The 15,277-nt window shown below is 37.0% G+C and overlaps 1 protein-coding gene across 2 annotated transcripts in view; it reads right to left on the bottom strand.

The window, feature by feature from the left end:
• The window catches only part of Gpc6 (glypican 6), a 985,788-nt gene that overhangs the window by 740,679 nt on the left and 229,832 nt on the right, over positions 1-15,277 (bottom strand). For both annotated transcript variants that reach the window (XM_070002744.1, XM_070002743.1), the window contains exon 2: positions 386-544. In XM_070002744.1, coding sequence (XP_069858845.1) covers positions 386-544 — 159 coding nt within the window. The remainder of the gene's footprint in view (positions 1-385; positions 545-15,277) is intronic.

Consider the following 15,277-nt stretch of genomic DNA (forward strand, 5'->3'; position numbering starts at 1 on the left):
ATTTCACATAATATTAAGTGACACATTTTTTTAGAAAGAAAAATCCCCACATGAAAATTGAAGACAAGCTACTGTGTGACAAAGCTTGAATTAGAATCACTCAAATAATGAAAAAAAGGAGTGGAATTTTTCAGAATAAATCACAATGGCAAAGCACACATGCAAAACAGGTCTTTGTTAACTCAGATTTTTTTTCCAAGATATTACTATAAAAATATACTGTCAAGAAGGCTCAGGCTTTATCTAAGACTAGACAAAACTATAAATGTTTAAGAGGGAATGAATAAAAAAATCTCTCCTTACAAAACACACTTTTCATAGCCCAGAAGCATTCTTGTGGAAAAGCACACCAGTAAGGAAGTGAAGTGGAAACTCTTTTGCCTACCGTCAAATTTCTTGTGCCTTGACACAAATGTGGTACGGACAAAATGGCTTGTCTCCTCCACCAGGTTTTCAAACTCGAGCTTGCTTTGTTGGCTTAACTTGTCTTCCATTTCCGTCGTGCAGCAGGTATATTCCTGAGGACAGATCCGCAAATGCTCCCCTGCAGCAAGGAGAATACAAGGTCAGTACTGAAGGGCAAACACTTCATATAGACCTTCTGGAGGTTTAGCCTCTCTAGCATTTGCCTCAAAACCTGATCCATTTGTGCAAACCAAACATCTGCATGGATGCCATCTGGGTATCAGTGCTTCTGTGCATTATACATTCCTAACACCTAATGAAGGACTTAAGTAAGCCAGGCACCAGTGGCTGATGCCTGTAATCCTACTACTCAGGAGGCTGAGATCTGAGGATCATGGTTCAAAGCCACTCCGGTCAGGAAAGTCTGTGAGACTCTTTTTTTTTTTTTTTGGTCAGTTGTGGGGATTGAACTCTGGGCTTGGGCACTGTCCCTGCTCAAGGCGAGTGCCCTACTGCTTGAGCTACAGTGCCACTTCTGGTTTTCTAGTTTATTGGAGATAAGAGTCTCATGAACTTTCCTACCCAAGCTGGCATTGATATCAGCCTGAGTAGCTAGGATTACACACACGAGTCACTAGTGTCCAGCTTTCTGTGAGACTCTTATCTCTAATAAACCACTACAAAACTGGAAGTGGCACTGTGGCTCAAGTGGTAGAGTGCTAGCATTGAGCTGAAGAGCTCAAGGACAGCTCCCAGGCCAGGAGTTCAAGTCCCACAACTGACAGAAAAAAAAAAAAGGACTTAAGTGAAACTCAATTACTGTTTCCCAGGATGTCAGAGCAGAGGCATCAAATCTTTTTTTAAAAAAAATATATATTTTTATTATAAAGCTACTCTGCAGAGGGGTTACAGTTATATGAGTAAGGTAATGAGTACATTTCCTATTAAGCATTGTTAACCCCCTCCTTTGTTTTTCCCCTACCATCCCTTCCCTCCCCACTTCCCCAACTCCTCCCTCCCCACCCAAGTTGCAAAGTTTTCAACATAGTATCTTATATATCTCATTGTTACAATAGGTCAACCTGTATCCTTATTTCAGCATTTTGTTATTTCCTTTCCCCTCCCCAAATTAGAACAATATAAATACAAGATGCAAGGCACCAGAATCAAATACATTGAAAACAGGGGTTATACCATGGAGGAAGAACATACAAAAGAAACAAAAAAATTCACATAGTACGTGATAAGTATATTAAAAACAAAAGCAACAAAGATAAAACTTCTTGTGTCCCTATCTTGGTGTTCAAACACTATGTTTTATTTTTTTCTTCCCTCCTGATTTCACTCAAAATAAACAGAGTAACATTGATGACAAATGCCATACAGTAAGTGTGCTTTCTTTTAGAAATATCAGCAAAGCAAGAGACATCAAGTCTCATCATCAGAGTTGATTAGAAAAGTATGGTAGTAATAGTTGCTTACGTCCTCTTCCCATCATTGTGCCTGTTGCAACAAGCTTATGCGTGCCCAGGTGTGGTGTGTGTTTGTGTGTGTATGTGTGTGTGTTAAGGGAAGGTCTCCTATTACAAATATACTTCCCTCACTTCCTCTGACATTACCTGTCAGAAAAGAAATATTCGGTTAGATGCAGGAGCCATTTATGGGTTTAATTAGTGCTGAATCATACAGAAATTGGAGAGTTAAAGGGAATGCAAGTTTCAACTTTGACACAACAGATTTGTGTCCCAATATGCTCAGCCACTTCTTTTGAATGCTACTTGCAAGACAGACCCAATCCTTTGCTTCGTGAAATTAAAATGGTCTGTTACTACATGAAATGAGGCAGCTCAGTCTGTGTCAAAAATGCCCCACTACATAAAACCAGCAAATGGCTCCTGACCTTATAATAGGACCTTGAAAACTAAATGAATAAAGTATACAATACTATGATAATAACATTCCCTTATGATTTTTAACAGTACATTCAAAAGTATGACTTTAAGCTCTGGGTGATGGCCATGGTATCTCATATTTCCACAGTCATTATAATAAACACTTAATTGCCTACTTAAAACAATAGAAGAATTTAAAATATGATCATAAGTTTATAATGAAGAGTGATCTTCTTTAATGCTTAAGAAGAAAGGAGACTGTAAAACATCACATGTGTATTTTCTAAAAGAGACAAAATATTTTCTTCTTGAGAATAATATATACATGAAGTTCAAGTAAACAGTTTCCTTCTAGAAGGGATTAGGATTTGAGAAAAATGTTCAAATATTTTTACCTGTAATCTTTTATGTCTTAAGCTTTTTTATTGGTATGTAATATACATATACATATACAGGACTATTAAGTGGTTGTACAAAAAGATTTCAATACCAAAAGTCAAGTCATGAGTACATGAGTACAATGTATCTTGATCAATGGAGAGCCTTCCATGGCTCTTCCCAATTTTCCCTTCCCATTCCTACCCTCAAATTACATAATTCAATTTTCACTTAATATAACATCAAATATAATGAATATATATATATATATATATATATATATATATATATATATATACACACACATATGAAAGTTATAACATTTGCTCACTCTTCCTCCCTCCCTTTGTGATGCTTTCTCATTGCCCTTCCCCCAAACATGTTCCCATTTCTGGTGTTCATTTTCTTAAACAGTCTGCTGGTTGTTCAGATAGATAGTATTTGTATATTATTTACTCTTATAGGATTAGGATATCTAGCAACAAATCCTAGCAATGTATTAAGAAAGAATAGTAGTCAAAACACTTTTGATACAGAGGAGGCAAGGAGAAGATAAGAAGAAACACACACAAGCTGCCCTGGCCTTTCAGAATCCATGTGCTCCTTCCATTACAACAAACACTTGTAGTCTCACAGAAGGCCAACCTCAGACAAGATTTCTCTGAAGCATGATAAAAGAAGCCAAGAAACCTGAACCAAAAGGACCACATACCTCTCCCCTTAGCTCAGAAAGCAACAACAATCACTGATGGACTTATTCTTGTACTAGTGTCTCAACTAGTGTTTCATGATGGGATCAGTTGGGATACCTTACTATAAAACAACTCTATTTCTGCATTTTCTTCCCTTGCGAACATAGCATAATCTAGGTGGAAACAGTGGTTTCTTTGGATAGACCCCAAGCCACATCAAGTCCAAATCCTATTCTTTTTCAGATGCTCTTACTAGAGACACCAGTGTTGGCCATGTTGCTTACTTGCTGCTGTTGTAACAACCAAATTTGTCCAAGTACAGATGTGCACCTGGACAGCTCTGACTCCAAGGTTCTGACAATATCAAAAGAAGGAGGATAGAACAATGTGAATTATAAAATGTTTACCAATGTGACTCTGATACCCATTTCCATGGAAAGAGCTTATGGAAATGGGGAGGAAGAAATATAGCTTTATCAAAAGCAACTGGCTTACTAATCAGTTATTTCAACCTTTGAAATATCAAGCCTGACGAAGACAAAACAAAACAGTTCACATAAACAAACAAAAACTCTCTGCATGTTCTAATTACTTGTATGGAGACATGAGTAATATTCAAAAAAGTCACATAATTTTGATTATGATCATGTCCTCTTTGTTCAGATTCATGGGTACTTAAAAGCTAGCAGATCCAATGGAGTTGCATTTTCTGAGGAAGACAGATGATAGGGGAAGTTCACAAAGTGAAAAATAATTCCCAAAGGAAATACACTTCCAAAGCACCTCCCAATACTGTATTTGTGAATATCTCCCACAGGGCAGATGTGTTCATTAGATCCTTAAACTAGACTTTGTTCAGTGTTGTTTTTGGTAGTGATTGGCAAATACCTTTACTTAATTTTTAGCATATATTATTTATGCAAAGCAGTTTTATTATGATATGCCCATATATGCATATAATGTACTTTGATCAAATTCACTCCCTTTATTTCTCTTTATCTTTATCTCCCAAATTATTAAAGAAGTTAATAGGCTTAATCATTTTATTTTCTTACATGCATATAAAGTACTTCAATGATATTCATCCTTCATCACCCTCTCTTTTAACCATATTCACTCCTGCCGCTTTCTCTTTTACATTTATTTCATTTTTTGGTCTAGACTCAGGGAGAAAAAAAATTCAGTATGTCTTTTTGAGTCTGGTTTATTTTGTGTAATATTCCATCCATTCTAGACTCAATACAATTTTATTCTTCTTAATAGCTGAGAAATATTCTATTGTGTATTTACCAAATTCATTCATCAGTCAATTGGCCCGTAGGCTGATTTTACAGCTAGATTAATCTTTAAAATAGCCAGTCATTCCTCTAAATAACCTGCATAGCCAAATCATGGAATCAGCCTAATTGATCAACAATTGATAAATAAAGAACTTATCGCCACATATACAATGAAGTAGAATTTTTCCATAAAGAGTGAAGTTTTGTCTTCAGAAAAAAAAAAGTTGGAACTAGAGGTCATCATGTTAAGTAAGCAAGAATCAGAAAAAAACAAATAGCATCTTTTCTCTTATTTTTTAGGATCTAAACCTAATATATGAATAAACAAACAGAAAGCTATAAGCATACAAGTAGGACTACTTATATGCAGAAGGAGAGAATGTAATATTAGAGAGCATTGGAAAGTAAATGTGACTGAAGTGCATTTTATACGTAAGTGAAAATGTTAGAGACCCAGTATTTCATATTAAGAAATTATGACTTGTTGGGTGCCAATGGTTCATGCCTGTAATCTGCCACTCAGGAGGCTGAGAACTGAAATTCAGGGTTTGAAGCCATTCCAGGCAAAAAGGTCCATGAGACTATTATCTCCAATTAACTACCAAAAAGTACCTGAAGCGGGAGGTGTAGCTCAAGTGGTAGAGTGCCAGCCATGAGCAAAAAAGCTAAGGTCCCAAGTTCAAGACCCAGAACCGGCACAAATGAAAGGAGAGGAGAGGAGAGAGAGAGTACAGTAGAGGAGAGGGGAGGAGAGGGGAGGTCTCAGAGGGAAGGGGAGGGGAGGGGAGGGGAGAGGAGAGGAGGGGAAGGGAGGGGAGGGGAGGGGAGAGGAGAGGAGAGGAGAGACGAGGAGAGAGGAGAAGAGGGGAGGAGAAAAGGAAAGAGGAGAGGAAAGAGGAAAGAAAAGAGGGAAGGAAAGGGAGGGGAAGGAAAGGGGAAGGGAAGGAAAGGGGAAGGAAGAGAAAGGAAAGAGAAGACGAAAAAGATGACTTTAAATGCTTCAAGAAGCTTACAACAATTTGTTGTTTGGGTTTCCTTTTCTCCTGTAGAACAGGTATTTATTGGCTCCAGGCCAAATCCAGTCAACTGCCTGTTTTTATAGGACTTGCAACCAATAGTTGGAAAATTTTGAAAAAAAATAATATATTTGAATATGTAAACGTTCTGTGAAAATTCAAATCCAAGTGTCCATGAATTCATGGCACAACACTACACAATACAATACAGCCATTCCCATCCATTTTTGTGTTTTCTGTTGCTGCTTCCATATTAGAACAGCAGAAGCATAGTTCAGATGGAGATGAATGGCCCACAATGAAAATGCTATCTGCAATCACATGAGATGCTGTTTTATGAAATGGAGACACTACCTTTGACCCAGCTTATTCTTATTTGTTTTTTACAAAGCAAGAATAAAAAGCTTGAATCCTTCTAACATTCAAGAGTCTTCAGTAGTGAGATTATTTTCAAGTTCTGATTTATGAAGGAGAAGCTCATTGTCCTCATGGTTTCCCAATCTCATTTCTTTCTCAAAGTGCCTCAGATGTTTATATCTCATATACAATTAGATGTGACACCTAGCTCAAGTGGAGAAGAATTGAATACATCAAGGTTCACTAATAAGTAAGAAGATCATAAAAATAAGTCTAAATGCAAAAAAATGTGCAATTTCAAGCTGTGGTAACCAATATTTATGCATCATGCAATGATAATTATCACCTCCTTTGTGGAAAGCATTATGAAAAGCTGATGACCAGATAGATCAGACACAGGGTGATATAAATGAGATTACATAGCTCAAACTTTCTTAGAACACTTAATGTCTAGTTTCCTGTTTCACTTTATTTTTTTGACCCGAGACTGGGATTTGAACAAGGTATGTGATGCTTTCACTCATTGGCTAGATTTTACCAACCAAGCCATGCCTCTAACACCTCCTTTATTCTTAAAGAACTCTTCACAAATGCTAAAATAAACACGGGAAACTGCAGACATGAAAAAAGAAGGACATTTCAACAAGAAGTTACAGGATGAGAGCTCAACTATTACAATCAGACCAGAAATTGTCCTCTGTTTTCGAAAACAAATAGATGAGGCTTCTTCTCCCAGTAGGTGCCCCTTCCAGTATGTATCCTTCTTTACCCTGTCTCTTCCCAAATGCCTGCCAGATGCTATGGTGACAGAAGAAATGTGATCCTGTCATCCCACTGTCTCCGGCTATAGCCCTGGGTCTGAAAACCACCAGGAATAGACATGAGTGAGTAGAACAGTGGTTTAGGACAGCGAACAGGAGAACCTCATTAACTTCACAAGCCATTCATTGTGTGTGTGCTACCCACACACTCTCTGTCCTGGGGTGACACTGTGGGGATCTCAGTATGCACATTCTAAACCAGGAAGTGGCAAAAATGAAGTGATTTCTTTGAGTGACAGTTCACAGACTAATGAGCCAAGGAAACCTTTGGACTGCCAGAGCATAGGCATAGGGAGAGAAGTCACAAAATCTAAAGAGTAAAACGATGGTAAGATGTAAGAATGCTTCAATCCAAATTCAAGCGTATGAAAGAACAATATTTGTTTTAGGTCTGGTTCTTTGCTGTTTGTGTAGTCAAAGTTCTCTCATCTTGTAACTGTGGAAATAGAGTTAATTTACTTGTCTGGTATCAAGCTGAATTATTTCATTATTTGACATGTCTCCTTCAATAACTGGTCAGTTGGACTGGCACCTAATATATGGATTTAAGCAAATCTTCTAAGGAAAAGAAGCTAACTTATAGAATAAGTTCACTTTAACATAGACTTTAACAGTGTAAAGATAATTTAAATTGGACTGTCTTTAGTTTTATAAACTTCCTATACAAGCTAATCAAACGTGCCTGAATAGAGAAGGCAACTTGTTTCTTTAAAAAAAAAAAAAGGTTCCAGTTCATTTGTTTGAACTTCCAAATAAGCACTTTCTCAACAATGTTAGAGTACAGTTACATATTATCCTTTCATATCTTTAAGGGCTGCTGTTGTTAGTGAAGTTGGCCAGCACCATAATGAGAAATGTTCACTTTCTCAAACAAGTTTGAGGAAATTCAATAACCATCTCCAGGGGGTGGGTCTTATTATTGCTGTCATCCTTTGAGGTTGTCAGTTTTTCAATAGAGACATTAAATGGTAGCCTTGTATTTCTTAAATGCTCTCTCTGGATTTTATATAAAAAAATAACACTTTTGAAAATGGTACCAAGATGTGAATTGTTTAACTGTTTACATACGGATATCACTACATGCTACTTTAACATGCTAGGATGATAGAAATAAATTCCATAGAAGTATACCAATATTCTGTTCTTCACCACTCAGCTGACTTTCTTATTTCATAGTAGCTTATTGTTCGGGGTGAAGAGGAGCATAGATGGTGAATAAGGACAAGGGAATATGAGCATGGAATATGTAGTAGGAAGGGATTGAAGATCAGCAAGGCTGAAAAAAGCCCAGCTACTTTCCTTCTTCCCTTCCATCCTTCCTTCCTTCTTTCCTTTTTTCCTTCTTTCCTTCCATTTCTTTTGGGAATGCAGTTCATGGTATTTAAACTCCTGGGGATTGTTTGCTAATCGCAGCTCAACTACTCAAGCTACAGCTCCTACTTTGCTTTTAGCTATTTGATTTGGAAATGAGGTCTAATGGACTTCACCCAGGCTGGCTATGAATTATGATGCTCCAGATATCAGCCTCTTAAGTAACTATTATTACAGGAGTGAGCTAACAGCAAACCATCATTTCTTTGTCTTACATGTAACATTGGTTCTGATATGATATGGAATTATTAAACTTGCAAATACTTTCATCACTTTCAAGGTGACATTTTATTGTCATCTTAAATGTACATATATATGCATTATATATGTATGCATAATATATATATCCTATGCATATATTACTGTATATAATTAAAACTATTACTACATGTTTACTCTTTATCACACATGTATAAAATGGAAACTATTTGACAATTAGCACTAAATATAATATAATCAGTGCAACTGGGTATGTAGCCTAGCATATCCAAGGCCCTCACATACACAAACAAGAAATTAACCTCATCTAAATATTACCCAAGTGAGGTTGCAATCCCAGAACTTGAGAAGCTAAGGCCAATCTGAGATACAAGAAAAATACAAAAAGGAGCTATGTAGTTACACACACACACACACACACACACACACACACACACACACACACACACACACACACACACACACACACACACACACACACACACGATTTCCAGCATTGATTTAACAATAATAATTTTTAACATCTCAAATAAAAATTAATTGGTACAATTGTTCTTATTCTATAGAAAGACATCAGGCAAATAAGTTGTGGTTGTATATCACAAGACCAATAAGAAATCATAGCAACAGTGTAAATCCATGATGCTTTGCATACTGCTTTGCATACATACCACTCTGATGATAAAGCTCACTGTAGGGAGGGCATGCCGGGAACTTATGGGGTGTCATGGAATATTTTAAATTTTCAAGATGTAGCAGTCTGTTGGAAACTGCATGAAAGTATTTGTTGGATGGACTTCACAGTTCTAACATCAGATTTACTACATTCCTTTCAAGGATGTTATATCCTTGTAAACCAGTCATTTTTTTTCTTAATTTTCATGTCATAAGTAGTGTGTGAGGATTTCTGTGGCATAGGAAAGGAGGACATAATTGGACATAAGAGTCTCTTCAGGACTTTCCTGCCAGGGCTGGCTTCAAACTGTGAAACTGTGATCCTCAGATCTCAGCCTAAGTAGATAGGAGTACATGTGTGAGACACCAGCATCCAGTGCCCAAACGCTTTTAAATAAAGATTACCCTCAATAACATGAGATGCCTTACCCAAATCGCTCCTTCTCTCCCATTCATATGTGTGTATGTGTTTGGATGTATATTCAAATGTAATGTGTACACAAGCATGTTGTGCAAGCAGTTCTTTTTCTCTGAAAAACACTTGGGTTTACACAATATGCCATCATAAATCCAGCTCTTCAAAGTATTGTGGTATTTTGTTTGTTTTTGTGGGGTAGATATAAAAAGAAACAGTTTCTAATATATTTTCTAATTTATCCTAAATTAAAATAACATTTTAAATAACACATTTCTAATGTCATAATTTCTAGCAATTGAACAAGGTCATCAGATGTCAATTTGGAGAAAGAAGTATGCAGTAATGTCCATTCTAGATATTCTCTCTATTCAGGTACAATATGCCTTGACATCCCAACTAGTAAAATAATCATGAAGAAATGAGTGTAAGGTCTCTCTTATCTTTGCTTTCCTGTGCTTTAATGATAAACATGCATTATATATGATACTTAAGTATGTATGCATAGGTACAGTGTATCACTATATAGCTCAGGCTGGCCGCGAACTGGCGACCTTCCTTGCCTTATCCTCAGGAATGCTGGGATTACAGGCAAGTGTCAACCCACTTGGCTTTATACAGTGTAATTTTGAATAATGGCCCAGCTTAGCAATAGATTGTGAAAATTACTGACAATTTAATATCATTCTTTAGAAGCCAGTATGTGCAGCTCTAGCATACCACTCAAGGAAGACAAATGCATGTCGCGTTTCTCAGAGCAGTGTCCCACAGGTTGCTTAGCACCATGGCTAAGATCTTTAAAAAGTATTACTAATTGAAATTTTAGTCACCCTTGCTTGTTTAATAAGAACAAAAGCCAGGAATAAGCAAGGAGCAAGGTATTTCTCTTCAAAATGAAAAATGACTGGGTAGCAAAAAAATCAAGCAATTGGCTACAGATCCAAATTTACTACAGAGAGAATTCCATAGTGGAAGGTACAATTATGATTCTAAAAATGACATGCATGAGTTTAGACTGTTTAAGGCAAAAAATAAATTTTAATTCTGAGCTCATATTCTCTGGACCATGAGATAATTGGTTGAAGGTTTATTATTTTATCATCAGGCCTCTTCTATTTATGCTACTAAAAATAAAAAGGTGTTACTTTTAAAAAAAAAAAAAAGAAAGAAAGAAAACGAAAAAGAAAAACAACATATACTGTGGATTGGTGCTGCCATTCCTTTAGGTAAGTATCGTATCCCAAAACCCTAAACCCAAGAGAATCTGTCATTTTCACAACCCACATTGACATCTATGGGTCAAATAACTATTTGCCTCAAAGGAAAATTGGTTCCTCACAGTCATTTCTGAGTGTCAGAGTGCCAGTACACAGTAGAGAATTTTCTGTAGAGAGGAAGAGTATAATAGGAGGATGGGGCACTGGGATCCATTGCATCTGAAAGTTCCTACCTGTCACAGCAAGGTTCTTATCACTCAAAGTGAACCAAGATGACTCAGCCATGCTTTGCAATTTTCATTTCCAGACTTTGCCTGCTATTTTAGGACAGAGAGTCACAGCAAAGAAGAAAGCTGTTACTCCAGGCTACCAGAGTGAATTACCTAAGTAAGGTTCACTGCTCCATAGCCCTTTACTCATACCCACGGCCATTAGACCCCAAACCAGTAATTAAGAGCCAATGTCTTAATATATTCTTGGCACCTTGGTATAGGTCTTAGGATAGTTTGTGGAATAACTATTCAATAAGATACATTTTACTATCTTTCCATTCTTCATAAATTTACCCATGTATTCAGTAATGAACTGAATAAATAACATGTATTATTATTTGCCATCCTTGGTAATAAGTAATAAGATGACCCCTGTCCTTAGGAATCTCACCAGTCCAGGATGCAAAGACACATCGATGATTTAAGATCTTCCCCACAGAGAAACACAAGTTTCCATGAGATGATATACATCTAGACATTGGCCCAATGCTTCAACATTGATGCACCCATCAAGCAGAATGTTTATCACAAAGGCTCTTTGCTTATAACTGTGTCTGCTTGATTTCTAGACAAGTTGTGGTGCTATTGCCTATCTCTTTAAATTCTAGTACCATGTAAAAGCATCCAGTGGAGGTTACACCTGTTTCCTTCACTTTGCCCTGGCTCAAGCATCTTTATTACTGGAGGATCTAAAACTCCGTTAGCAGGTGGCCACCAGCAATCAAGTTTAAAATAGAATAGAATGTCTCCGAGCTCATCATGAAACAAATAAAAATATTTCTTGTGAATACTTTGGTACTTTTACATATTGGTTTGCCATGTACAATATTGCAAATATGCTTTTTATGATACATTCAGGCAAAAAGCTTGAATGCCAACATCCAGTATTATGGGCAGAATACCTTTATAATACATAGAGTTGTGGGGTCATAGGTAGCCAATGCTTTGTTCCTGACAGGTTTGGCTTACTTTATGTATAATATCTCTTCCAATGATATCCAGGTGTCTAAATATATGTATACATGTTAATATACTACATCTTATCATGCTCCCTAAAAATACTAGCTTATGTTCCATTTTCATTTTGTAAACATATTTTTCTTGTATTCAAATGAGAGGCTACTGCTAACTCTAAACAGAGAGATGCAAGTATCATTCACAAATATGTTGCAAATTTTACATCTAATTGCAATTCTTTTGCCATACATATCTTAAGAATTACCCAAAACTGCATAGCCAGATGTTCAAAGACGATATTAATCCTCCAGCCTGCAAGGTTATCTTTCCTCTAAATTATTTTTCCTCTCCTTTTTTTTTTTTTTTGGCCAGGTGTTGTCTTTACTGCCAGGCTTGGCAAGATCTAGTTGAAGTGCTCAAACATCGCTTGCCAAAATGAGACACACAGTAACTCACTGCTCCATATGACCTTCTGCAACTCAACTGACCAGAGCTGCTGACTTACATCTTTTCCTTTCTGTGACCCCATAGGGCATCCATCAAGCCAACTGCCGCCTACAAATTCTCACACAGATGATGATCAATTTCAAGTTTATTGCAGCTGCAATCCCATACTACTCTTTGCTTACTCAAAGTTAGCCATTTTTACAATTGAATTTGGTGATCCTGCAGTGATAGACAATAAACCAATTTACAAAGTGCTTGTTTTTGACCCTGATAACAGCATATCAGCATTCTTCTTAAATTATATGACAGCTCACTTGAGAATTCAGAATTTACTGTTCAAAGCTCAATAGCTGTAAACTGGTTCACACACCAATTCAGTACAGGGGCCAAGTCTGGGTGAGTGATTAAGAACCTAATCAAATAGAACTGCATGCAAGCCTTGATGAAAAATTATTTTTCTTCTCCATAAAATACTGCAGTTTGAGTAGGCATCTGCAAAGGCCTGATTGTAACACAGATCATATCATGCAGAGGAAAGTCATAAAAGGCAAAGTGCTAGAAATGTCACAAGATCTATGGGACAGACTCTAAGTGTATATTTCACTAATTGCCTGCCTCAATGACAATGAAACTCCATAAGATCCAACCTTTTACAACTCATAGAGCCATTAATTTATAATAATTACTTTAATTCCCACTAATCATTAAAGATGGATGCCCACAGGTAAATAGCATTAGTCTCCATTTCACACATGAGTGATGGGAGGTCTCCCCCAAAAAGGAGATAGTCCTTCATCCCCTGCCATTACTTCTGCAATTAATAAAGGGCAGGAGGTCTCTTCCTGAAATTTGTGCATAGGATCTAGAGTGTAAAATGGCATAACTTCAAATGCAGACCTAGGGCTTTAGAACGTCAGTGTTTAGGGATAGCAGTGGACTCAAGCATTAAAACATACGAATTCCTGTGATTAAAGTTCAGCCATGGTTTCAAACAAAGAGGAATGTGGAACCTCAGAGGACATGGGAATAACTCTGTCAGAATCAGAGCAACCATCCCATTTTCTTGAAGGCTAAATGAAGAGCTAAATTGATTATGCTGAATATGGAAGGCTAAAAAATGACTTTACATTGAACACAATGTTAACAAAGATGGCATTAATGGTTAAAAATATTGTACTCCATGAGAGAAATTTGCAAAGAGTATCGGAATCATCTGCTTTTACCAGACATATACACACATACACAGGCACACGCAAGCATGCACGCTCTCTCTCTCTCTCTCTCTCTCTCTCTCTCTCTCTCTCTCTCTCTCTCTCTCTCTCTCTCTCTCTCTCTCTCTCTCTCTCTCTCACAGACACACACACGTGATAGATATACTTGTTTTCTTGACTGAAGAAATTTCAATATGTATAGATATACCAAAACATCATGTTGTATGTGTTAATTATGGATAAATAATTTTAAAACAGCAAGTGGTCATGGTTCATGACTGTAATCCTAGCAGCTCAGGAAGGCTTGAAATCTGACCATCAAGATACAAAGCCAGACAGGTTAGACAAGTCCGTGAGACTATTATCATTTATTTACCATCAATCCGCCAGAAATAGAAGTGTGACTCCAGTACTAGTCTTGACTGAAAAAGCCAAGTGAGAACTTAAGGCCCTGAGTTTAAGCCCCAATACTGGCACAAACTGTATAAATAAAAATGACAAATAAAATCTCTAAACTTACAAAAACAGGGATAGAATTTTTCTGTTTGTTGGCTGGGATTTTGTTTGTTTGTTTTTGGTTTTGGGGTTTTTTGTGCCCTGAATACAGGGCCTACGTGCTGTCACTGAGCTTTGGTGTTTCAACTAGGTCTTTACCACTTGACTCACAGCTCCACTTCTGAGGATTTTGTTGTTAGTGGTGGTGGTTAATTGGAGACTAGAATTTACTGCCCAAGCTAGCTTAAAACCACCATCTACAGATCTTAGCCTCCTGAGTAGCTAGGATTACAGATGTGAGTCACCAGAGCCTTGCTAAGAGAATATATTTTTTAAAAACAAAAATTTCTTAATAGAAATAGTCAGTTAACAGGAGAGTAGATATACTGGCTGTTTATAGTCATGATCCCTTTTTTGAGAATATCTTTGGGAATATACTGTCAAAGGAGGCAGAAGAAGTAATTATTTTATATCATGTTTCTGAAAAATAGGTGTATCCTTACTTTTACCCAGCAAGTATTTCCAAATATGCAAAATATCTGGATTTGTCAACATTGTTGAACCTCAGAAAACATTTCTCACATGAGCTCTTTTAGAGCAAGATATTCATGGAGAAGGGGTCCAAAACTGAGGCCTAGTTTGGGTGGAAAAACAAGCAAGAAGTTTAGGGTGGGTGCTACTTCCAAAAAGATAGCTTTTAGCCTATGCCAGTGCATTCTTCCGTGTGATTGTTCATTGCCAATCACATAATCTGCTGTGAAACGTCCTGCATGAAATATTAGAATATGAGGGGAAGAAGAAATGTAGAGAGTATATGTACAGATTCATAACAGTATTACAAAGGAAGTTAAGGGTCAGGTTCAGCCCTGTTTATATGTAGGCCTTCCCTGTGATCATGTCAATGAGTGCCTTTTTAGGATACTTTCATAGTTCAAACAATATAAGAAGTAATTTGTGGTTCATGTGTTTCCTCCTCAAGAAACGCCCTGAGATTACATAACTTCTACTGAGAGAAACCTACATTGACCATCTCAGTTGAGAATGATACACATGTAACACATCATTGAATCCCTTTAATTGTGTCTATTACAGTGTTCATCTTAATGCACCCTCATTGGAAACTATTTATGCAGAAGAAGTCTATGTTTCCACTCATC

The sequence above is a fragment of the Dipodomys merriami genome, unplaced genomic scaffold (genome assembly GCF_024711535.1).
Source record: "Dipodomys merriami isolate MVZ:Mamm:240054 unplaced genomic scaffold, mDipMer1.0.p SCAF_6, whole genome shotgun sequence".
Taxonomy (NCBI): Eukaryota; Metazoa; Chordata; class Mammalia; order Rodentia; family Heteromyidae; genus Dipodomys; species Dipodomys merriami.